The sequence below is a fragment of the Mus musculus genome, chromosome 11 (assembly GCF_000001635.26).
Source record: "Mus musculus strain C57BL/6J chromosome 11, GRCm38.p6 C57BL/6J".
In the NCBI taxonomy this organism is placed as follows: domain Eukaryota; kingdom Metazoa; phylum Chordata; class Mammalia; order Rodentia; family Muridae; genus Mus; species Mus musculus.
Window position 1 is genome coordinate 80,805,530 of NC_000077.6, and position 23,539 is coordinate 80,829,068.

The following is a 23,539-nucleotide window of genomic DNA, read 5'->3' on the forward strand; positions in this document are numbered from 1 at the left end:
TTCCTAGAAGATTAAGGACGCCCCTCAGGCTACTGAAGGCAGTAGTGTGGAGCTGTGACTCTGTCCCTAGCACCACTTAATACCCTTTCCCTCTCCACAATTCCTGGCTACCATTATTTTACTTTTTATGTAATAGACGTTGTTATGTTTTGGATTTTGTTTTAGGAAGGTTTCTCTAGAGGGACAGAGTCAAGGAGATGAAAATTTATATATATGTGAACTTTATTAAGTCAGTTTAAAATAATACCAAGAGCCAAATCACACCCGAGAAGCTGAGAATCATGTAGTTACATGGTCCTTGAGGCCGAACGCTTCAACAGTTAGGGTAGTCCTACACTGGCTTTCTCATTGGGTTTGACAACTGGTAAATCTTTTAGTCCATAAAGTAGGGGACCTCAGGAGTTCCAATCTGGCATTGGAGGTCCAGAATTTTCCTGGAGAGCTGAGAGCTACTTGTTCCTAGTCCATGAGGAAAGTTCAGAAACAGTTCTGCTATTAATGAAGGAATTATCATCATCATCATCACCACCACCACCATCAGCATCATCATCATCATCATCAGCAGCAGCAGGACAAATCAAGTCTGAGATATGAGGAAAGGCCAAGAGAGCAAAAGGCAAGATGACCTTCCTTCTGACATACCCTTTTTACAAATTAAAAATTTATTTGTTTGTATTCATTTTATGCATATGCCTGTGCTTGACTGCATATATATATGCACCACATGCACACCTGGTGTTGGAAGGGGTCAGAAGAAAGCATCAGATCCCCTGTAACTAGAGTCATGCAAGACTGTGAGCCACCATGTGGCTGGTGGGAACTGAACCCACGTCCTCTGGAAGAGCACCAAATGATTTTATTTAGGTATGCTGAGCATAGCCCCAGCTCCCTGTTGTACTCCTTGTTCCTTTAGTAAAAATCTGAGCTGCTACCAGAAGGTACCACCCACACTTGGGGTGGGTCTTCTCATGTCAATCAAACCCATCAGGACAGTTCTTCAATTGAGGCTTCCTACAGGTGATTCTAATTTGTGACAAGTTGCCATTGAAACCAACCATGATAGATAAGAAATGTCCCTTCAAAGCTCAGACACTGAAGGTGTGGTCCCCGGTACAGCAGTGTTCAGAGGGGAGGCATTTGGGAGGGGATTGGATCATGAGGACTCTGACTTCATCAGTGGACCAATCCGTTCATAGGTAGATTGATAGCTTAAAGGTCTACTGTGGGGAGATGGAAGCATTAGAATGTGGAACCCAGTCAAAGAAGTAGGTCACTGAGGCATGTCCTTGAATGGTACTGTGTCCCTTGCTCTGTGTCCTTTCTCTGTCCCTTCCTGCCCCACCCTGTCTCTTTCTGCTTCCTAGGACTTAAAGGGTGAGTGGCTTTGCTCCCCTGAAAGCTCCCTGCTCTCCCATTGTCTCAACACAGGCTTAAGACCAAAAGGATGGAATGATCACAGACTCAAACCTCTAAATGCAAAGTAAACCTTTCCTCCTCCTCCTCCCCCTCCTCCTCCTCCTCAATTGACTCTTCAAGTATTATGGTACAGCAATGGAGAGCTAACACAAATGCCACACCAGCTATCTTATTCCATCTTTCAAACACGGATCAGCAGTAAGTGTCATTATTATGCCCATTGCACAGAGGAGGAGACTGAGGAGTATCCAGGATTGTACAGCTACTCCATACACAGGGGAAGAAGGGTTTAGATGGCGCTTTCTCTGATTTAGGCTTCTGTTCTTACCCAGCTCTCTGGTGGAAATGAAGCATTCGGTTCTGCCTAGGGCTTCGTGTGGGTGACAGATGTTGCTAGGAGCATTTGTACAGGGACAGGAAGGGCTTTGCTGCATCTGGTCCTGTGCACAGTCACCGCTTATATGGAGTAAATAGAATAGTGTTAGGAAGAGTCACCCAGGAGGCACACATGACCCAGAGGCAGCGATGCAGCTGCTAACAGAAGGGAAAGGCCAATGTGTGTTAGGAAGGAACTAGACAGGAAGTGCAAAGCCTGACATACACTCAGGACCAGGGTGGTAATGTGGTACATATGAAGTTGATGTTAAGTGGCTCCATTTATTGCACTTGGGACCAGGACAGATGCTGTGTTCCAACAGACAGGTAACTAGAAGAGCTGTTAGCTTCCTGGTTTGGTGGTCTGGCTGTGGCGTCAGCAAGCGTTGAGTTCCTCTCCCTGTCCTACTGTGTATCACTGACAGGCCAGTGAATTGTCTTACCCGTTCAAGGATCCTTCCTTTAGAAATGTAAGCACATTAACATTTCAGGGTTGGTGACAGGATCAAAAGGTCTATGCTGTGCCAGATGCTCAATATAGATGCTCAACAAATGTTCTTTTCTGATGTGAGTAGAGCGTGAACTTGCATCCGTTAAGGCTAGGAACCACGCCTATCTTTTTCTTCCTCACCCTCGTCAGCATCTAACCCGCTTCTCTTCTCTAGTTATGGGCCTCATCTCTGGATTTGGAGATGCCTGCTACATGGTTTGATGTTCATTCTTGATGAAGTGTGGCCATATTTGGGGGGTATTTGAATTTTGGTGAGACTTCCAGGATACTGCCTCCGCTTCAACTCCCACTGTGAAGGCTGAATGTTCAGGGCCTTCACAGCACTTGGGATCAGAGTACAAGGTTAAAGGGGATGGTCAGAATCCTCCAGGTCTATGGTGTGCAGAGAAGCCTGATCACTTCCTAACAGGGATCCTTACTCTCCTGGTCATTATTTGGGCACTGATGTCTTCCATAGGTTTCCATTTCCACGGGGGACACGGCACTGGGTTCTGTAACTTGCAGGGGGAGAGGGTGGGGGGATACTGAATGCCAGACAGTCTTCTCTGATGGCACTAGAGATGCTTCAGTGGGGGTTGGAATGGCAGAAGTTCTGGAATAGTGGGTGACAGCGGGCTGGGAAAGGTATGCAGTATCCAGGACCCCCTTCTCTGCTTAGCGGGTGGGTAGCATGTGGTTCATCGGGGGAACTCACATCATCTGCTCTGGGTGGCTGCTTGTATGTTTGGTTTCTCTTTCGGAAAATGTTCATTTGTGTTACATCTCTTGTGTAGTCATAAAACCTCAGAGCTGGCCACGGAGGTCACATAGTTGAACTTCCCAGCTTAAGCCCATCTGTCATCCAGCCACCAAGGCAAACAGAAACAGTTCATCTAGGAGACTCTCCAGGATATGAAGACACTGCCCCTAGTGCCTTTTTCTGATATTTGCTGCTGTGCTGTGACCTTTCCCTCACTGATAGGCACAGAGCTCCAAAGGTCTGCATGAAAGCACTTCAGAGGGTGATAAAACCACTCCCCAGCCTTCTCTTCCAGATAGGACGCCAAGAATTGGAAGCAAAGGTCCTCCTCCCCCTCCTCCTTCCCCCTACCCCTCCTCCTCCCCCTCCCAAGTGCTGGGGATCAAACATGGCTTGTGCATGTTGGGTTCACTCTACCACTAGGCTGTGCGGTGCATACGAAGACTGGATGTTGACATTCAGTGTCCTCTTGCACTCGGTAGGTTTCTATTGCTGTGAATACCATTGCCAAAAGCAACTTGAGGAACAAAGGATTCATCTCACCTTACAGGCTTCAGTCCTGAAAGGAAGTCAGGGAAGGAACTCAGCAGGAACCTGGAGGCAGGAACTGAAGCACAGACCTCAGAGGAGTGTAGCTTACTGGCTTGCTCCTCATGGGATGCTCAACCTGCTTCCTTATACAACCTAGGACTGCTTGTCTGGAGGTGACATCCCTTGCATTGGGTAGAACACTTGTATCACATGCAAGAAGTCCTGCATCCAACCTCTAGCAGGGCAAAAAAGGAGCACAAACAAACACACCAAACTAAACAAAAAGACTGGGGTCTGGAGGAGACTATAGGCTCTGGTTTGCAGATACTGCATCGAGTTGATGGAGAAATCACCTGCATCCTTTGGTTCTTGTCATCTTAGGTCCTTGCAAGTGGGGTTGTTTTAGATCTGGACAGGCCACCCACGTTTTACTCGGCCTATGCAGGCTCTGCCTTTTCCTCAGGGCAGATCAGGATATAACTAACCATCCAAAGCCCACTCACTTCTCATTGTAAAACATGGTCTTTATAGACTTTGGGATCCTTACCCAGAATAGTCTGCTCCGTAAGCCTTTGCGGGGGGGGGGGGGGGGGGGGAGGGGGGGCCTGGAATCCTAAACTGCTGCTATCAGCTGGCATCTTTAGGCCCGAAAGCAGCCTATTGGTGACTGTCAACAGCCTGGACTGCGTCCTGACCCGTGAGGTATGTTCTCTCTGCAGTAGGATTTTTAGAACGCACGACTGCCTGCCAGGGTCCTGGCTAGGCAGTGTTTAGCAAGACTCTTTAAGTTAGGCTACTGGTTCACTTTTAGCCCTGGGCCAGGCTCTTGCCCCAAAATGTGTGCAGTGTGTCACTGACCCTGACACCAGTTTCCAGGGTCATTACAGAGGAGGGCGGCAAGGCACAGAGAAGTGAGGTCAAATCGCTCACAGCTATTGAGTCCTTACAATCAATCTGCACACAGCAGCTAGGGCAGCGACCCAGCACTGTGTAAACTGTGGGAGCTCCTACCCCCCACCCCAGGCTGTCCAGCTGGAGGGCAGTGGGTGTGGATGCATCCTGCCCTGGCTTCCGTGGGTGCACGTGGAGGGGTCCTCCGATCGTCAGTGACTGTCTCCCAGCTGCCCTGGCCTCCCGGGACGCCAATCCCCAGGCGGCCAGGGGCCTGGCGGGGACGGCGGCGCCTGGCAGCGGGGGATTTGGGTGCGCTGGCTGGGCCGCCCCGCCGGGGGTGGATCTGGGTCGTCGGCCCGCCCGCCCTCCCGGCATGCCCTGCTGCTGGCCGCTGCGGGCAGCACTCGGACTTGGCCTTGGGGGGGGATCGCGGGGAGCCGGCGTACCCCGGAGCTGCAATTGAGGTGGGTGAGCACGCGGGGCGGGTGGCGGGTGGCGGGTGGCGGGAAGGCTCTCTGTGGGCTGCTGGGACACTGCTTTGTTCTGCCCTGCGGAAACGGAGCAGCGCGCAAGTTGGGGACCAAAGTTGAGCGCGCGTACCAGCCTTCCCTGGGGGCGGCAGGCGGGCCAAAGAAGGGAGAGAGTTGGATCTTGATGGGTTTAAAATCAAATGGAGGGGAAAGCTAAGAGGGAGATGGAACGAGAAAGAGAGATGCAGGGAGAGAGGAAAAGTCACGGAGATACAGAGAACACACAAAGAAAGAAAAGCGCACAAAGGAACGCCCACACCGAGGGATCGCAGAAGGCGGCTGAGGGAAAGTTCAAGAAAGCAAAGACCTCAAAGAAAGTACTGAAAAAGAGAGAAGAGGAAAGCGGCACTCTCTTGCGGGATGGTGGTGGAGCTTGGAGAAATAGGGGCGTGGAAGGGAATATGTGGGGAGCCTGGAGAAGGGATACATTGGAGGAAAACATCTAGAGAGGAAGACATAAAAATAAGGAGGAAAGAAAACGGTTAACATTGCTAGACAGAGAAGGACAGCACAGAGTGTCTAGAGAAACTAAGGCAAACCTGTTCCCTCCCCTTCCTGCTTTCCCAACAGAGTATAAGATCAAAACAAAACAAAACAAAACAAAATAAAAACCAAAAAACTCTGTGAGAGAGCAGCGTTTGCAGACTGCTGAGGAGGCTTCCTTGGCAACTTAAGCCAGTAAAGTCCCCACCCTGTTTACCCGTTCCTCAAAATTCAGCTCAATTATCCCCAGGTTTGCGAAGGAGGCTTTTCTAGAAAGTGCCATGCAAATTGCAGTCTCTTTATTACCCAAGCCTGCACATAGCCCACCTACACAGCTGCATCCTTCTTCCCCACCAGTTCATTGTCATGGGGGAGGGGGATCTGTGTCTTCTGTCTCTAGTCTTCAGAATTCAGTGTTTGCTGTAAGCAGATGGTCAATCTGTGCTCCCCGAGTGACCATCAAGAGAGTTTGAATTCTGGGAGACATAAACATCACACATAGACTAAGTACTGTGGCGAGCCAGCCTGGGGTCCTACAGACTGCTGAGGCATAGCACTCCTTTCTGTAGGTAAAGAAACTAAACCCAGGGAGGGGAGGAAACTTTTTCAAAGGTATGCCTATGGGAGGTCTGCCCTGAAAGGATGCTGTGAAGACCACTTCTCTGAGAGGCTCTGGCCTGAGTTTAACACAGCTTGATAGGCTGCGTCACGCTGCAGGAAGTAATGGCTCACGTTCAGGATGGTGGTCCCAAAGGATTGCATCGTGTGATGATGTCCTAGCTGGTCTTAGTTTGTCTAAGTTCGGTCTGGGTGTTTGACAATGACCACAATACCTGACAGTGCATTTCTCAGAACGGAAAAGCATCTTGTTAAGCCATACCTGACTGTTGGTGTGAGAGAAGCTGCCAGATGGTGCTGCACAAGGAATACTCCACTCTGCTTCTAAGTTTTCAACTCTCAAAGTGTCGGTCGGTCACAACCCATCCCAGGGTTCTCACTCTTCCTTAGAAAGGAAAAGGAAGGTGACTCTTCACTTTGGACCAATGGCTTTCTGATGGCCAGCTATGTAGACCTGGACGAATTCTTTAACCTCCTGGAAACTCAGTTTCTTCACCATAACATAGAGATGCCCCATACGATCCTTGCTAGGCTCCACCCGGAGTATCTGACACAGAGGAGCTAGCTCCTGAGTACAACCTTCTTCTGTCCTGGCATTATTTCACTTACATGACTTACAGCATGAAGTCATCAAGGCAGGTGCAAATGTGTCCTAAGCTTCAAAACTTAGCTCATTCTAACTGGAAAATAACCACTTACCATAATAGAGAAGGGAAATTCGGGCGTGGTCTAAGATGCCCTTGGGTTTGCAGGGGGATGTGAGGGAGCCTTGCTACCCTTTCCATCCCCATTGGCCATTTGCAGCAGGTAAGACCCGGCCGCCCCTCCCCACACCTGCCGTATCTTTACCAGGTCTGCTTGACTTTATGTTCCCCACAGCTTCCACCTGCTCAGAGGATGTGAGTGGACTGAGGCTGGGAGCCCCTGGAAGCATGGAGACTGTGGTGATCGTCGCCATAGGTGTGCTGGCCACCATTTTCCTGGCCTCATTTGCTGCTTTGGTGGTGGTCTGTAGGCAGCGTTACTGCCGGCCTCGAGACCTACTACAGCGTTATGATTCCAAGTGAGTAGACTGTGATGGGGTGGGGGTGGGGCAGGGAGCTGGGGGGCTGACAACAGGAAGCCCGAGGGACAGAAGGAATTTGGAGCTGGCCGCTTCTGCCCAACTTATTCTCTCTTAAGCGGTTCCTGCAGGCCACACTTCATACTATAAAGACTCCAGAGCGTAAGAACATTCCTTAAGCATCCCAGCATCCCGAGGCACCTCTTTCTCTGTTCATTAGGTCATGGAGAAGTCACTGAACGTGTGCACCTGACACGAAAGCCCTGACTTTGCGATGCTAGCTGCCTCATTTGGCAGAGGGATTAGCCAAAGCCCTTACCAGCCAAAACCCTGGGAACGGACATCTGACACTTAGCCACACACCTAAGCAGCAGGTGTTCCAGATCATGCAGCCCCAGCACAGGGGTGCCTGTCTCCTTGCACAGATTTCTTCTTCATCATGCGTTGTTGTGTGAAATTGATTTTGTTAAGTAAGACCAGTGTAGGGATTTTGAGCAGAGAGATCCATAAGGGGTGTTAGCAACCAAACTTAGGTTTCTGGTGTTTACCTTAACTCTGTCAGCATCTCTTGTGAATGCCCATTTATATGTCCCTGGAAGGCTATGCTTTGCAAAGAATGTTTCTGTAGCTTGGGTTCTACTGAACCCTGCTGTGAAGGTGGACATAGTGTTTCTCAGAGGGGTGATGCTGTACACACGTTATAGAGCATAGGTAGGCCTGGGTGAACAGTATGTCTTTCCATACTCACACAGGTTTGAAGGGAGAAGAAAAGAAGAGCATTTGTTCTGTTTTTTTCCAAGATTGTGTCTCTGTGTATAGCCTTGGCTGTCCTAGAACTTGTTCTCTAGACCAGGCTGGCCTCGAACTCACATTGAGATCTTCCCGGCTCTGCCTCCCAGGGGCTGGGATTACAGGCTGTGCCAACCCCCACCCCACACTCTGGCATCTTTGGAATCGCGCTGACTCTGCCCCTCTCCAGCAGTTCAGCTTGTTTTGCTTCATTTGCGTGTTGGTCTGCCTTCCTGACCCAGTGTTTAGCTGTGTGCCCTTGTCTTGTGCTGTGGGCACATTACAGTTAGATCTGTACCCAGGGCAAGCATTCTGTCCTCTACCTCTGTCACTATAACAGAATCCATAAGATAACTTACTGTAAAGAGAAAAGGTTCATGGGCTTAGAGATTCTGGGCCATGATCAGGTGGACTTTCTGCGTCTAGAGATCTGATGGCGCTGCCAGATAGGAGTTCATGGAGAAACAAACTGCCCGGTTCATGGTCAGCATCGCAGAAAAAGAGACAAAGGAGAGAGCTAGTGTCTCACAGTCCCCTTTAGGGTCCGGACTTAAAGCCTTCCCACTAGGCTGTACCTCTTCAAGGATCCATCTCCTAATATTGCCATCCAAGGGAACAAGCCGTTAACTCACAGGCCTTTGGGGGCCTTCAAGATCTAAATTATAGCAGTGGCTGCGGTGAGAAGAGGTTCAGTCGGAGTCACTCATCGTGAAACTCTTAACGGTGGCTCTCCCTTCCAGGCCCATCGTGGACCTCATTGGTGCTATGGAGACGCAGTCTGAACCCTCCGAGCTGGAGCTGGATGATGTCGTCATCACCAACCCCCACATCGAGGCCATCCTGGAGAATGAGGACTGGATCGAAGATGCCTCGTAAGGCCACAGGAAGCTTTCGCTTTCTAGTCCTCTGGGATGGCAAAGGGACTTCTGGGTTCCTTCACAGAACACTCCACTGGACACCCAGAGCTCTTCCCCTTCCCCCGTCATGAGGAATGTCAGCATGAGGCATGGCCATGTTTGTTCTTGTCCTGTTCCTTTCACTTTGTAGTCTTGAAGACCCAGGCAGTAAGATGTGTGGCAGACATCATTATAAAGCACCCCCCGCCCCCGTGAGGTTGGGTCATTCTTGGACTGCCCAAGGATTTTGAGTTAGCTCCAGGCAGCCTTTGCTTTCAGTGTCTCAACAGGGGCTGTCTGTTTAACAGGACAGTTCTTTGTGAAGTGTGTACCACTTCTTTTCATAATCCTTTTATCTTCTTGTTTACTGACACACACTTATATCAGGGTGCTATATACAGGGTGTGGGGCCAGGCCTTGAAGATGTCAAAATGACAGGAGATAGAACTGTACCAAAGCCAGTGTCATAGAGGTTTTAGGGAGTCTCCGTGTATGGCGAGTGGCACAGGGAGTTAGCAGGGTTCAGATCTGCCTGGGGTAAGAAGATCAAGGTAGCTTTGAGGAAACATATCCCAAAGGGGTGCATTTGAAGAAATGTTTAAAATTGTGCTTGTGCTTCATGTTGACATTTTCATACATGTTTATCATGTATTTTAACCACACTCCCTCCCCATTACCATCTCCCATCCACCTCCTACTTCTATAATACCCTTCTCTCCCTAAGTAGTCTACTTCTATCTTTTTCTTTTATGTTGTGTGTGTGTGTGTGTGTGTGTGTGTGTGTGTGTGTGTGTGTGTGTGTGTGTGTGAGAAAGAGAGACAGACAGACAGACAGACAGAGACAGAACGAGCCCCATTTAATTTAACTAGGATTGCTTATAGGAGCCTGGCCATCCCAATAGTAGCCACACAACTAGCTAAGAAAATGCCTCTCCTTTTCCTTTACTTAACAACCATTAACTACTTATAAGCCCTTATGGAGCATGGGGCCTCATAAACCCCTCCCCTGAGTGGGTGCTTTTTGACTTGGGTTTGCAAAGGGGAACTCACCAGGCTGAGTCTAAGGAAAAGGACATGTTGGACATGCGGAGACATCAAACGTTGAACTTGGCAGGTGGTGACAGAGCTGGCTGGAGGAGTGGGTCGGCTGTGTATGCTATAGCACTGGGGAATTCTGTGTGGAGGCGTTGTCTGCTGAGGCAATCTGGTGCCGGCTGAAGGACAGAGGGGGGAGCTGGATGGAGATGGGCACTTCAGAACAGTACTGATAACTTTCCTCTTGTCTCCCCAGGGGCCTCATGTCCCACTGCATCGCCATCTTGAAGGTAATATTCAGATCTCCCTGTGAGGTCATGGGCAGTTGTGGGAGCGCCTCCAGTATACATGGAGCACTGCAGGTGTACATGGAGTTGACCTTGCAATGGTCCCTTGTTAGCCTCATGCTATATTTCTTCTGTCTGCTGCCATCTCTCCCTATCGGGTCTGTTTTACATTATCATTATAAACATCCTCTTTAGGCTTTTCCCCAGTCTAGTCATCTTAACACAGTGACTTATGGAAAGGACGGCTTGGGGGTCTCCAGTGATAATTTTCCAACCATGGAGAAGGCTGGGTGTCTGAGACCATGGAGCTGCAGCAGCAAGGGCCTCCCTGGGATCCTTTATGAATTCTGAGCTCAGTCCAGGGAACACAGCCTGTACTTAGGTTTCAGTTACTACAGGGTTCCCTTTGGCTTCCTTGGTGACAATAGTCAGACAAACAGGACAATCAGAGTTACCAAAAACCCAAATTACAAGCTCTTCCACTTGGAGGCAGACTTTGGTCTTGGAAGGCTTGGAAGATCACATCCAAGTTCCACTGTTTCCAGCCGCATGGTTCTTGCGTTCGTTTCTCAACTCTCGCCTGATATCGTCTCTCCTAATAGAATAATAACAACATGCAAATACTTAACAAAATGCAAATATGAGCTTCTGCACATCAGCGACCTTATCTCTTTGTCTACTAATTATTCAGTATTTCAAAAGAGACAACTCGCTCTTTTCTCTAAGGTCACTCCATACAGGATATTAAAAAACCCTGTATTTGCTTCTTCTTTGGCTATCTCTGTAGAAAACGGTGGCCTCAGAATCAGGAAGTTCCTTGGATGTATAAATATGGCTACACATACAAATATGGTTATAGGCAAAGGTAGCTAGGTTCACAGATTGGAGCAGGAAGCCATATTACATTTACCTTTGTCCAGACATGATATGTCCTGGGCCTTGTTTTTCTCCTGTCCTTTTTCATCAAAGGGGGAGGGCCCTTCTTCTTGGATTGGGGAGCTCAGATAAAGAAAAGGGCTTCTGAGCTTCCTCTTGAGACCCCAGGATGCCTTTGCTCCCCATTCTCCCCTGTGGTGGGAGAGTGGAGAGCGTGGATCTTCCTCCTCAGTGGCCTCTTGACCACTCTTCTTCCTGCTTCCTAGCCTCGAGTACCAGCAGGTAACGGGGCTTCTTTGCAGGGATAGAGGCATGCTTGGTTTTAGCATAAGGGAATACAGAAAAGAACCACACGCCTTGGAGCTGGCCAGTGGTGCGGGAGGAAGAGGAAGAAGCCCACGTGTTGCCATTTTGCCTTTGCCCTGCTTTTTCCAGGGCCCTTTTTATCATCACCTGGAAAAACGTACAAATAACCCACAACCCTCAAAAACTGTCAGCATAGTTGTCTTTATTGGAGAATGTGCCTAAAGAAAAACAGTTGCCCTTTGTCCAGCCACATTTCTGTGAGCACCCCACTGGAGATATTAGCCATTTAGAAGTCTAAACCATGAAGTAATAGAAAGTTTCTCCCCCAAGTCAAGGTGGTAAAATTGGAGCGCGTGATTTTTCTTAGATGGATTATTCCAGCTTAGTCCTCTTTGAGCTGAAGGTCTGTCCTTGATCTCAGAGCCCTTCCCCCTACAGCTTCCACCCAGGCTATTGGCTTTTGCCTCTTTCCACCCCATTTCCTCTCATCACTAGGGTAGGAGCCAGTTTACCAGCGGTGCCCAGGTTGGGGCCGTGTTCATCTTTTTCAGGGTGCCAGAGCCCTTGGTGTGGGGTTGGGGAGCCAGGTCACCCACATCACATCTTGTCTCCTTGTTATATTAGATTTGTCACACTCTGACAGAAAAACTCGTTGCCATGACAATGGGTTCTGGGGCCAAGATGAAGACGTCAGCAAGTGTCAGTGACATCATTGTGGTGGCCAAACGGATTAGCCCCAGGTGAGTGGTCAGTGGATGTGAGGTCCCACAACGCCACAGGGGAAACTGGGGTAGCCAGCAAGGCCAAGTACTGCTTTAAACAGTAGGTCTGCAGTCTCAGTTATCCGAACCCCCAGTGCATACAGAACTGCCTCCCGTGGGTATTCCTAAGCTGAGGTGGTCACTCATCATTTCTCTTGCCAGCATAAGCCCTTTAACAGCTCGGTATAACTGGGCTGACAGAGCCTGCACTCAACAGTGACAGCTCCTACCCTTACCGGTCAGCCTCCCTTACCCTGCTACGAAGTGGCTGTCAGCAGGCGCAGTTCCCACTGGCTCCTATGTTATAGCTTCATAGACTTTTCAGCCAGGCCCTTAGGTCCAACCCTATAAGTATACTGGGGACTGGTTTGAGAGATAGATACCTTTCTTCCATGGTGGCTCTCATTCACTGCTTGATTCCCATCCTAGCACTGGGTGGGAAGGGAAGCCACAGCACATTCAGACCTCCTGAATTCCTGGCTGTCTGCAAAATCCCCTGTGGGAGGTACCCGGCAGGGCCTCAGTCAACAACTACACCCCCTCAGTTGGACTGGATTTTGCAAAGAAAAATAAGGCCCTTTTCTTAGAGCAAAAGGACCTGCTAAATGCATGCTGCCACCTGGTGGCTGGTATGTGGATTGGCTATCAAATGACGGGATTCCAGGAAAGTGTTCTTATCAAGTCACCTGACCCCTCTGCCTGGAATGGCCTCCGCTGTGCATTCCTGGTGTCTGGGTTAAGTCACAAGCAACCAGGCTTTTCTGTCTCAAGAATAACCTAGTGGGGCTCAGGAGGAGCCATGTGGCGAATCCTCTGGGAAATACAAGACTTGGAGTACTTGAACTCTGTCTAGGTAGTCAGTGAGTGGAGACGCTGAGAGGGAGGATGCAGGCCGGAATAGCTCCTGGCTCTGGAGTTCCCCCATGGGTGTAAATATCTGGTTAGCATCAGCGGCTTCATGAGACACGCCCACCCTCCCAGGCTCCAGCTTGTGCCAGGCGTTGCCGCTACTCTCCCACCATATTTAGACCGTGCAGTGCCCCTATCTCCTGGGCCCCTTCCTTGTGCATTTTGTTACTCTTGAGATCCGCCCCGAGGTGCAGGTTATAAGTAGGGTGTTAGGGTGCTGATTTCTGAGAGGGGACAGGGTTTTTAACAGTGTGCCAAGGTGAGAGTGTGGCATTGTCAGGAGGGCAGAGCTCTCTGCAGAGTGCCCTGGACAACCTCACTCATGTTTCTTGCCAGAATCCTCTTGTTTTCTTCATTTGGCCTCATGAGTTCGCCCTCTGGCTGATATTTGTCCCCATGTCCTTCCTGTTTAATTTTCTCCATCTGTCACGATGATGATTTATTATTTCAGGGAGAGCAGTTTCTGCCTTGGGCTCTGCAGAGGGGGAAGGGGCTAGTTGGGTGGGACAGACACATGCTGAAGACCGCCGTGCTCACCAGCTCCTCCGGCCTGAGAGTGAGGGCTGTGTATTTTTCTTAGTGCTTTTAGAAATCAAATTATACAGTTTTTTTTCTTTGTACCAAGTGATCATGGGAGCAAAATCTTGTACCCCACAAATCAGAACAGGTAGGAATGTAACTTAAAATATTAGCCATGGACTGACTATCCAGGACGGAAAACACACACACATACACACAGTGGAGAGGTTTGAACTCAAATTAAGAGGTGAAGTGACTTTTTTGGGGGGGGTAGTGTTCTATATCACTGTATTTGTATCTTTAAAAAAACCCACAAAAGTAATAAATGCTTATAAAAGTTAAACTACTTCAGGAATAGATTATCTGAAAAGTGAGGTGCTCCCTAATTCCACCCCCTCCCAATTTGGGGAGATTGGCCACCATAAGTGGCAAGCATCCCCTTAGACGTCCCCTCTTGCATTTCATAGCTTTAGTTTACTGTTTATATATATACACATATATATACATATACACATACACACACACACACACACACACATATATATATGTTAAAGGGTACAGCATGCTCATGCTTGGTAGTAACCTTTTCAGTGTCGTAGTTATCCTCAGCATCGCTCCCTATGTGTGACCTCACACATTTTAACCATTGGGATGAAAACAAAAACAGAGAGCAGGGATATTCCCCAAGTAGAATCTGAAGTCTTTCTGTTAGACTCCACTGGGTATGCAGAAGCAGGTAGAGAAAGGACTCCTAAAGGTGGGTGTGTAACAGCACCAGAGAAGTCTGGAGTGACAACAGCAAGGAAGGAGGAGGAAAAGGGACTAGGAAAATGCTCACAATTGTCCCATTGCCTCCCCTCAGAGTGGACGACGTCGTGAAGTCAATGTACCCTCCACTGGACCCCAAGCTCCTGGATGCACGGTGAGAGGGAGGAAGTGTGACTCATCTTGTCTCACTTCAGGGTCGCTATTATCAACCATGTCAGGTGGGCTGCTTGGGTTATGAAGAGAGGATGTTTTTCCAGATTTCCAACCACCCCTGGCTCTGGGTGAGCCATTCAGTGAGCTGAGCCTGGCAGGTGATAGAGCCCAATCTTCCTCCTGAATCCCTAAGAGGAAGGTGCCAGCCATGTGTCAGCCTTGGCTCTGCAGGCTTAACTATGCTAACTGGGCCTCCCTGCCCTCCACGCCCCATTCCTTCCTCTGATCTTTGGACTTACCCAGGTGCCACACCTTGCTGGAAGCACTGCCCAGTGGGGCTGTGGTGAGGTGAACCCAGCAATGAGAACATGTAATACCTCAGCCACAGTGGAAGACACTCCCCATCAGGTGTTTCGGGAACCCCTCCTCCTCCACTCCCCAGAATGTACTCAGCCCTATCGAATGTAAACCCATAAAATACCTACCTGCTGTCTCCATTTGATTGGTGAGGCTCCCACTGACATGTTGTGTAATGGTTGCCAGGTGGCGAGTAAGTCATGACACGTTTCTCTGCCCACTCTTAGTGTTGTTCAGCTTTTCCCATGGGTTAGTAATTGGTAATGGAGCCCTGAATACATCTAGCACCATATAAAATCATTTCAGAGTGAATCTTTCAACAAAAAAAAAACCCCAGATCAAATAAAAAAAAAAAAAAAAAACCAACAAAAACCAAAGAAACAACAACAAAACCTTCCTTCTCAATTTGATTTTCAATTACATTTTCTTTAGCGTTGAATAAGCCAGCCCCAGGCTTATTGATTTGTGATCAATAAGGGATGCTCACTGAAGAGGGATATATAGCCCATCTTTAAGTGGGCTGCAGTTAGAGATCTGCTCATCCAATTGACCACATCCAAACTGTTTCATAAAACACCCTTCTGGGAGCTGTTAATGGGTGTGTTGCAGAAAGCCTCTTCTACTACCCGAAAAGCTCCCGTTTCCCCATGGAGTTATGTTAATCTCATCAAAGGCTCTGAGACCTTCTGTTTAAAGCCAGCCATCCCCCTATGTGTGGCTCCATTGTGTTAAGTAACTGCTCACCTTCCAGGGAAGGGTCTCCGGTTTGGGGAACACTAACCTAGAGTGTGTACTCATTTGGACTTCTGTGCAAAGTTCCCCACTTTCTACAGAGTCTGATCTCTTCCTCCCCCCCCCCCCCCCAGGACAACCGCCCTGCTGCTGTCCGTTAGTCACTTGGTGCTAGTGACCAGGAACGCCTGCCATCTAACCGGGGGCCTGGACTGGATTGACCAATCACTGTCTGCCGCTGAGGAGCACCTGGAAGTCCTTCGAGAGGCAGCCCTGGCTTCTGAGCCAGATAAAAGCCTCCCCAACCCTGAGGGCTTCCTGCAGGAACAGTCGGCCATTTAATCATCTCCGAGGCCCCATTTCCGCCCCTGGGCGAGCCTTCTACTTCCTGTAGATTTAGTTGTTCTCTAGAGCTCTGTCGGCCAGCCCTGGGTGCAGGGTAAAGCCGAGAGCCTCACGCTGGACAGGCTCTGCTGCAATGGCAAACAGTGGCTGGAGAGTGGCAGTGTAATCCCACAGTTAGGGGAGACGCTGTGTACCTCTACAGCAGAGCGCAGAAAGCTGCCGGGCTCGCTGCTACATTTAGTTCATTTAATGTTTCCAAGAAAATCGAGTTGCCCTCTAAGAATTGAGAGACTTCATATCAAATTAGAATTTCCGGCTTCTGAAAATCAAGGCGTGGCAACATGGACAATCAGAACTAAGTGGCTAGGTCGAGATAGTCTCTTCGGGTGACCCTTGTGCTCCCCTTGCTAATTTGTTTGTGTTCAGTGCTTTGGTTCCTGAAGCATCAGAGCTCCCCACCCCCACCCCGCTTCCCATGTATCTTCCGCTTTCCCATTTGTGTTAGAAGCTGAGGAAATGCGAAGTCAATTGTTTCCTTTTTATCACTATGCCTGCAATTTCGCTTTACAACCACCAGGCGAATAGTAAACTTGTTCTTCTGTTTTCCTCAAGTGTGTAGTTACCGAGTCAAGTGTATTTGTTGGGTATGCGGTGGAATGTGTAAGAACTGAGGACGGATGGAAAGGGCCCAAGAATCCTGAAGGTGCTCTGTGTGTGTGTGTGTGTGTGTGTGTGTGTGTGTCTGTGTGTGTGTTTGTCTGTCTGTCTGTCTGTCTGTGTGTGTCTGTGTGCATGTGTCCTTTATTTCTGGAATCTGTCTTGCAAATACAAAAAAGAAAGGTTCATTTTTTTATTGTTTGGTTTCTGTTTTTTTTTAATTTTAAATATTTATTTATTTCATGTATATGAGTACACTGTCACTGTCTTCAGGCACACAAGAAGAGAGAATCCCTGGGCTGGAGAGATGGCTCAGTGGTTAAAAGCCACTGACTGCTCTTCCAGAGGTCCTGAGTTCAACTCCCTGCAACCACATGGTGGCTCAAAATCATCTGTAACTGGATCTGATGCCCTCTTATAGTGTGTCTGAAGACAGCTACAGTGTACTCATGTCCATGAAATAAATATATAATTCTTAAAAAAAAAAAGGGGCATCCCATTACAGAGGGTTGTTTGCCACCATATGGTTGTTGGGAATTGAACTCAGGACCTCTGGAAGAGCAGTTGGTGCTCTTAACCACTGAGCCACCTCTCCAGTCTCTTCTGCAGAGATCTTGTCCTCACCCTGACCCTTGACTGCCATCATCAATTGTTTCTGTGACCTGGGCTCCAGGCTCCATCCAATGGTCTCAACAGGACTTCAAAGCATGTCTACTAGTTTGAAGGTTTCCTCAGGTTTGGCAGGAACCATGTGGACAAAAGTCTTGCAGAGATAGCACCCTTGGGCAGTCTAGTGACCAGATTCACAGCCTCTGAGTTTTTGGGATTAGGCACGTAGACTTCTTTCGTGTAGCAGACTATCCCCTCCTCCAGGGCATACAGGCACTTGTTCCTCCCAAGTCCCACATGAGCGCCTGGGTGTCACCTAAACTGATGCTAAGTGCCAAGGATGTTGCCAGCATGAACGTAGTGACCTTCCATTTTCTTGATGCCATAGTGATTTCCCACCAAGGTTCTTAGAGCTGCCACCTGTCTTCTTGGATGCGTGTCTGACAGCAAGTGCTGTAGGTGCTGTGGGACTCAGAAGGGCTGTCACTGCTGCCCGAGTCCTCAGCATAAGCACTGCCCTGGCCACCACTGCCATATTTGCCTCACATTCCTTGTCTTCTAAATTGTAGCCTTGAATTTGAGATCCTCCTGCCTCAGCTTCCACAGTGCTGGGATCACTGGCATCTAATACCACCCTCACTGATAATGGGCACTTCTCTGACCTGAGAACTCAGTGGGACCCAGCTCGAGGCCCCATACTCCAGATCTTGTCATTCCCATCCCATTCATGTAGGGGAGCCTGAAGGATCTTCTTTCCACAGGCCTGGATGTTGGGACTGGCTTGCTGTTGTCTGGGTCCTATCTCTGTCATTAAGCATGGTTGGAGCTACCTCTGACCTCAGTTCCATTTTCTCTGCTAAAACTCAAGTCAGCAGGCTCTTTAGTTTGATATTGAGGTACCAGGAACTCAGTCCTTAGGCCAGGATCTTGTTTGTCTGTGATTGGCATATTTCATTCTCTCCTGGCAAGAAGGCAGCTCTGACCAGAACTGTATGTACCCCTTTCAGACTGCAGGCTGGATTCCAGGGGAAACTTGTTAAATGTCTCCTTCCATCAGTCCTAAAAGTGTGTTATGCTGTTACCTCCTGCCCTGCTGGAAGCCGTGACTGGGAAACGTCCAAGAAAACAAAAACAAACAAACAAAAACCCCATTCTGCCTTTTTTACTTAAGGTCTCCACGGACAGTTCTCAGGGCCTGACTTTTGTCTCTGTTCTTCCTCTTTTAAGATCCGGTAGCATCACTGGACATCTGAGGTCGCAGTGGCTGCTACTGTGGTAAATGTCCTCTGGATCTGAACCCTTGTCCTGAGCTCGAGAGAAGCAAGTCTAAATTGGGATCTCAGTTGTCATTTACTCCGGGTGGAGGATGGGGGTGGGGTGCTCAGAGTTCTTTAAGGTAATATCTGCCATTGCTTACCTTTCCTGAGCCTGGGAGGCCTCCCACCCATCCTGGTATACCCTCTGTCAGGAGGACAGATTGCTCAGGACCTGAGGAGTGTCTGGGGTTGGGGGAGAAGAAAGGAGAGAGGAAGGGAGGGAGGGAGGGAGGGAGGGAGGGAGGGAGAGAGTGGGGGAGGGAATTCGTGCATGCACAGGCATGTGTGATATTACACAGGCCAGCTTTCCCAGTGCTGTGCAAAGGAAAAGCCTCTAGACAATGGCCACTGTATACAGGACCCAGGCAACAGCAAGCCAGTCCCAGCTACACCTTTGGGGTAGAAGGTGACTTCACTCCTCCTGACCCTTGGGGATCTTGCTGAAGTCAGTGCCTGCTTTGGGATGGCTGGATGGATGGTAAGTCCGGATCTCAGGAGTGTCTCTGCTGCGTGTAGTTTGCCAGGTAACAGATGCATCTCACGTCGCCAGCTGAGTAGTGTCTGTGGAAATGGTGATAGAGCCGTTCTCCCATGGTTATATCCTCCCTCGTCCTAGGACCACTGGCCTCCAACTCTAATGAAGAGATGACTCCGGAGGAGTAGGAATCCAGCATGAAGTCAGCAAGAGACTTGGAGTCAGAATTAGGTTTGAGTTTGTGCCTGGCCCTTTACTGTGGGAGCTGGGGCAAGTTCCTCAGCCTCTATGGCCATTCACTTTGCTCATCAGTAAAGTCAAGGTTACTGCTTCTTACTTTAGTGTGTCAATCAGATGACCTGGGGGAGTGTATGGAATGTCCAACTGTGCCCCTGGTCCTGACTAGCCAGTGTCCGCTCTGCTGTCCTGACAAGGCTCTATGCTCTGACTCAGGTGGCTCCAGACACATCACTCTAGTTACCATGGCTCTGTTCTAGTGTCCATGCCGTTTGTGGGTGAAACGGCTGAGTGGGGCTAAAAGTCTAAAGCAAGGTGCTGGGGAGAATGGCTGGCTCTGTCGATAGAGCACTTGCCATGCTAGCATGAAAGGATGAATTCAGATCCCCAGGACCCATGTAAAAAGCTGGAGGAAGTGGCACACATCTGGAATGCCAGAGCAGCTCATGGACCAGTCAGCCTAGCCAAATCGATGAGCTCTGAGATCAGAAATAGACCCTGTCTCCAAAAATTAAGGTGGAGAACTATGGAGGTCACCTGACATTGACCTCTGGGCTCTACGGTTTATATGCACTTTCATGCACACATACTTGCACACATGCACACACATAGACACAATCTAAACTCACTATAGTGAGTTTATAGGGAGAATAGTTTAGTCTTATTCCTGCTGCCCCTCCCCACCCCAAGTATGTTTAGGCTACCAAGACCTTCATGTTAATGGCTCCACAGTGGTCTCTTAATGTTCAATGGACTGGCTTAGTACAACCCTAAATTCCTCCCAGAAAACCTCCCCCAGCTGCAAAGTCTATGGGTCAGTTCTCTTGGCCTACAGCTTGCCCCAGTGCTCTCTGAACCCCTTTATTCTTGGGCTTCCTTATCTTCTGAGACTGTGCCCACCAGGGCCTGGTATTTAGAAAATGGCTCCAAATTCTAAGGCCACGAGTTACCTTCTGACCTTGGAAATTTGGGGATTTATCAGATAAAGAATTTTCACCCAGTGTCTACCTCCCTCTGTCTTTTTTTTTTTTTTAAGATTTACTTATTCTATGTATGTGTGTACACTGTTGTTCTCTTTAGACACACCAGAAGAGAGCATTGAATCCCATTACAGATGGTTGTAAGCCACCATGTGGTTGCTAGGACTTGAACTCAGGACCTCTGGAAGAGCAGTCGGTGCTCTTAACTGATGAGCCATCTCTCCAGTCCCCCACTCCCCATCTTTCTATTGTGCCACCTCTGAGGGAGGTATACTGTGCTAGATGCAAGGAACAAGCTCTGCCCTGGAAGAACAAGAGAAACATGGGAGCAGCTGGCAAAATCCGGGCTGAAGCTGACACTGTAATGGAAAGGCTCTCTTCAGACATACCAGAACATTGTACTGGTTGGCTTTTTCTGTCAACTGGCACAGGCTAGAATGAGGTGGGAAGAGAGAACTTCAGCTGAAAAGTATCCTCACCAAACTGGCCTGTAGGCAAATTTGTGGGGACTTTTCTTAGTTCTTGACTGATGTGAGAGGGCCCAGCTCATTGTGGTTGGGGCCATTCTCGGGCAGGTAATCCTGAGTTCTATAAGAAAGCAGGCTGAAGAAGCTCTAAGGAGTAACCCACTCAGCAATACTCTTCCTTTGTTCCTGCCCTGACTTTCCTGGATGGTGGACTATAAGCTGTAAAATGAAAAAAATCTTTATCCCCCATGTTACTTTTGGTTAGTGGTTTTAGTTAGTTAGTTTGTTTTTGTTTTTAATCACAGCAACAGAAACCATAACTATGACTGCCACAGAGAGGCACATGGGTTCCAAAGCAGGGAGAGGACACAGGGGGAGTGGAGCAGAATCCAGGATGCTGGCCAATGCCTACTGGAGATCTCAGGGGAATGGAGATGTGTCCTGGGCATCCAGGACAGCATTGAAGGGCCAGGGACCAAGAAAGCATGGCTAGCTTGGGAGATGCAGGTGCCTGGGAAACTGGGCAGGATGGAAGGATATCAGAAAGGGCATCTTAGGTGATATTAGGAACCCAGTGCCTCATCTTGAATATAAGGGGCATCATAGATGTGAGGCAGAGGGATGATATGGGCACATTTGCAATTACAAAGACAGGATCCATGGCCTTGGGCTCCAGGACTTGGGCACTTACCTGCTGCCCCTGAATGCTTACCTTCTCACAAGCCTGGGAGTCTTAGAACTGTGTCACAGCTTAAAGGCAACTGGGAAGCTTGTTTGGAACAAAGAGGAGGGGCTAGGCAGCAGAGCTAGACACACTGTGCTGTTTGCTTGTAATGCTTGGGGCCTCTGTGCTGAAACGCTTACGACCAGTGCTGAGCGTTGATTCAAAACCAGCTCCTTTTTTGCCTCTGCCCATTTGTACCTCTCTGTTCATTTTATAATTTGTGGTGCTGGCAATGGTGTCAAGGGTTTTACCAGCATCAGGCAAGCATGTTACCATTAAACCACACCTCAGCCCAGCTTATCTGTGTGCATGCGTATGTTCAATGTGCGTGCACGTGCATGCGTATGTGTACATGCACCAGAGAATTCAGGAGCTGTTCATCTTGACTCTTGTTTGATTTTTTTTTTTTTTTTTTGCCTGGGACTTGATGATTAGACTAGGCCGGCCAGCCAAGGTGTTCCAAGGACTCTGCCTGTCTCCATCTTCCCAAATGTGAGGATTAAGAGTGCATGCTGCTAAAAAAGGTTTTTAAAAGATTCAGGCGCTAAAGATTGAACTCAGGTCCTCACACTTGCTTTCGCTGACTTAGCTACCTCCCCAGCCCTAACAGATACTCTTATTACTCCCATTTTTCAGGGAATGAGACCAAGGCCTGCCTGGAGAGCTCTATTGCTTTTCGTGGTGAAGAAAAATCAGAGCAGGAACTCCATCTCCCGGGTTTTTATTTTATTATTACTTATTATTATTATTTATCAGTACTGCTCCCCACCTGGGCACAACGCATAGAGAAATGAGAGTAACGGAATACTAGAAACAGATGTGGGGGGATGATAGGAGAGTCGTTCTATTCTCTTCTGCTTCTAATACTTTTCATTAAAATAATGGCAGCCGTGACCCAGGAATTAATTTCATGGCCTATTGTAGTTTACAACCCATAGGATGAATAGAACATGGGCTGGAAATGAGGGCTGGGGGGAATGAATGGGGGATTTCTTCTCTATCCGAAAGCATTTAATTTTATCCATTTTAAGTAAAACTCAACATTTACCAGCACAGTGGCAAAAATTTATGGTGCAAAATGGAATCGCTAATTTATTAGAGGATTGATTAGTTCAGAGTCATGTGTTGAATGTCTCTCCTGGATTAGGCTCAGGGATACAGGAAAGAATAAAAATGTAATGCCTCTCCGGCGACCCATATAATCTAAGGTGGACAGAAAGCTATACAGAGTCATTCTCAGTGTTGCCTAGGAAGGAAAGGGGTGCGAGGTAAGAGCGCAGGGCAAGAGTTCCAAGCCCAGCTCAGGGGTCTCCCGAGGGTGGTATTCTAGATGGCAGCAAAATATGGAGAGTTAAGAAGGGACTTCCTTGCAATGCTTGCCAATAAAACTAGCATTCTGAGCTCAGGAGGCTGGGGCTATAGGATCAGGAATTTGAAGCCAGCCTGTGTTATGCAATGAAACTCTGTCTCACAAAAGAAAACCACAAGAAATAATTTCTCTTTGTTTCTTGGTGTGGTGGTTTGAATAAGCATGGCCCCCACAGACTCATAGATTTGAACACTTAGCCGCCAATTGGCAGAACTGTTTAAGGATTAGGAGGAGTGGCCTTGCCGGAGGAGGTGTGTAACTTTGGGTGGTGGGCTTGGAGATTTCAAAAGCCCACACCATTCCCAGTTAGCTCCTTCTCTTTCTGCCTATTGTTTGTGGATCAGATGTAAGCTTTGAACTACTGTCCCAATGCCATGCCTGCCCGCTGTCATGCAAAATTCTACCATGCTGGCTCTGGACTCTGACCCTCTGGAGCTGTGAGCCCCAAAATTCAATGTCCTTTGTTATAAGTTACCTTGGCCATAGTGTTTTGTTGCAGCAATAGAAACGTAGCTAAGTCACTTAGTAAGCAGCAAAGGAATGCTACATTCTTACCAGCCTCACCCCTTACCCTCACTAGCTGTAGCAGATCAAACCCAGGACCTTGTACAAGCTAGACAAGCATTCAACCACTGAGCCGTATCTCCAGGCTTTCGCCTCTAATGCCCTCCCTGATTTGGTAGGTGAATGATGGGAGGCACTGTATGAATCTGCATGTCCCTGAGAACTGCTGCGGTTAAAGATTTTTTTGTGTGTTTATTAAGCTATCTGCACATAGTCCTGCCCTTTGCCCATTTTCCCACTGGGATTTG

At 48.6% G+C, this 23,539-nt stretch overlaps 1 protein-coding gene, 1 long non-coding RNA gene and 1 pseudogene across 11 annotated transcripts; 1 reads left to right on the forward strand and 2 right to left on the reverse strand.

Moving 5' to 3' along the window:
* Nucleotides 1-285: 285 nt before the first annotated feature.
* Gm31228 lies at nt 286-15,677 on the reverse strand. Of its 10 annotated transcripts, none has more exons than XR_001780272.2 (6): nt 15,561-15,670; nt 14,945-15,097; nt 9,896-10,762; nt 6,360-6,482; nt 1,745-3,600; nt 286-459 (listed from the first exon to the last, which is right to left on the reverse strand). It is a non-coding gene; the product is annotated as a predicted gene, 31228 (long non-coding RNA). The 10 variants fall into 10 exon arrangements; XR_003949727.1 differs by lacking the exon at nt 286-459 and having other exon boundaries at nt 1,609-3,600; nt 9,896-10,059; nt 10,639-10,762; XR_003949726.1 differs by lacking the exon at nt 286-459 and having other exon boundaries at nt 1,609-3,600; nt 9,896-10,059; nt 10,623-10,762.
* On the forward strand, nt 4,837-16,504 carry Tmem98 (transmembrane protein 98). Its single transcript, NM_029537.2, has 7 exons — nt 4,837-4,930; nt 6,977-7,160; nt 8,690-8,821; nt 10,137-10,170; nt 11,974-12,089; nt 14,401-14,460; nt 15,683-16,504. The coding sequence occupies exons 2-7, from the start codon at nt 7,030-7,032 to the stop codon at nt 15,888-15,890; spliced, it is 681 nt and encodes a 226-aa protein (NP_083813.1). The 5' UTR covers nt 4,837-4,930; nt 6,977-7,029; the 3' UTR covers nt 15,891-16,504.
* Gm11207 (predicted gene 11207) lies at nt 17,049-17,705 on the reverse strand (annotated as a pseudogene).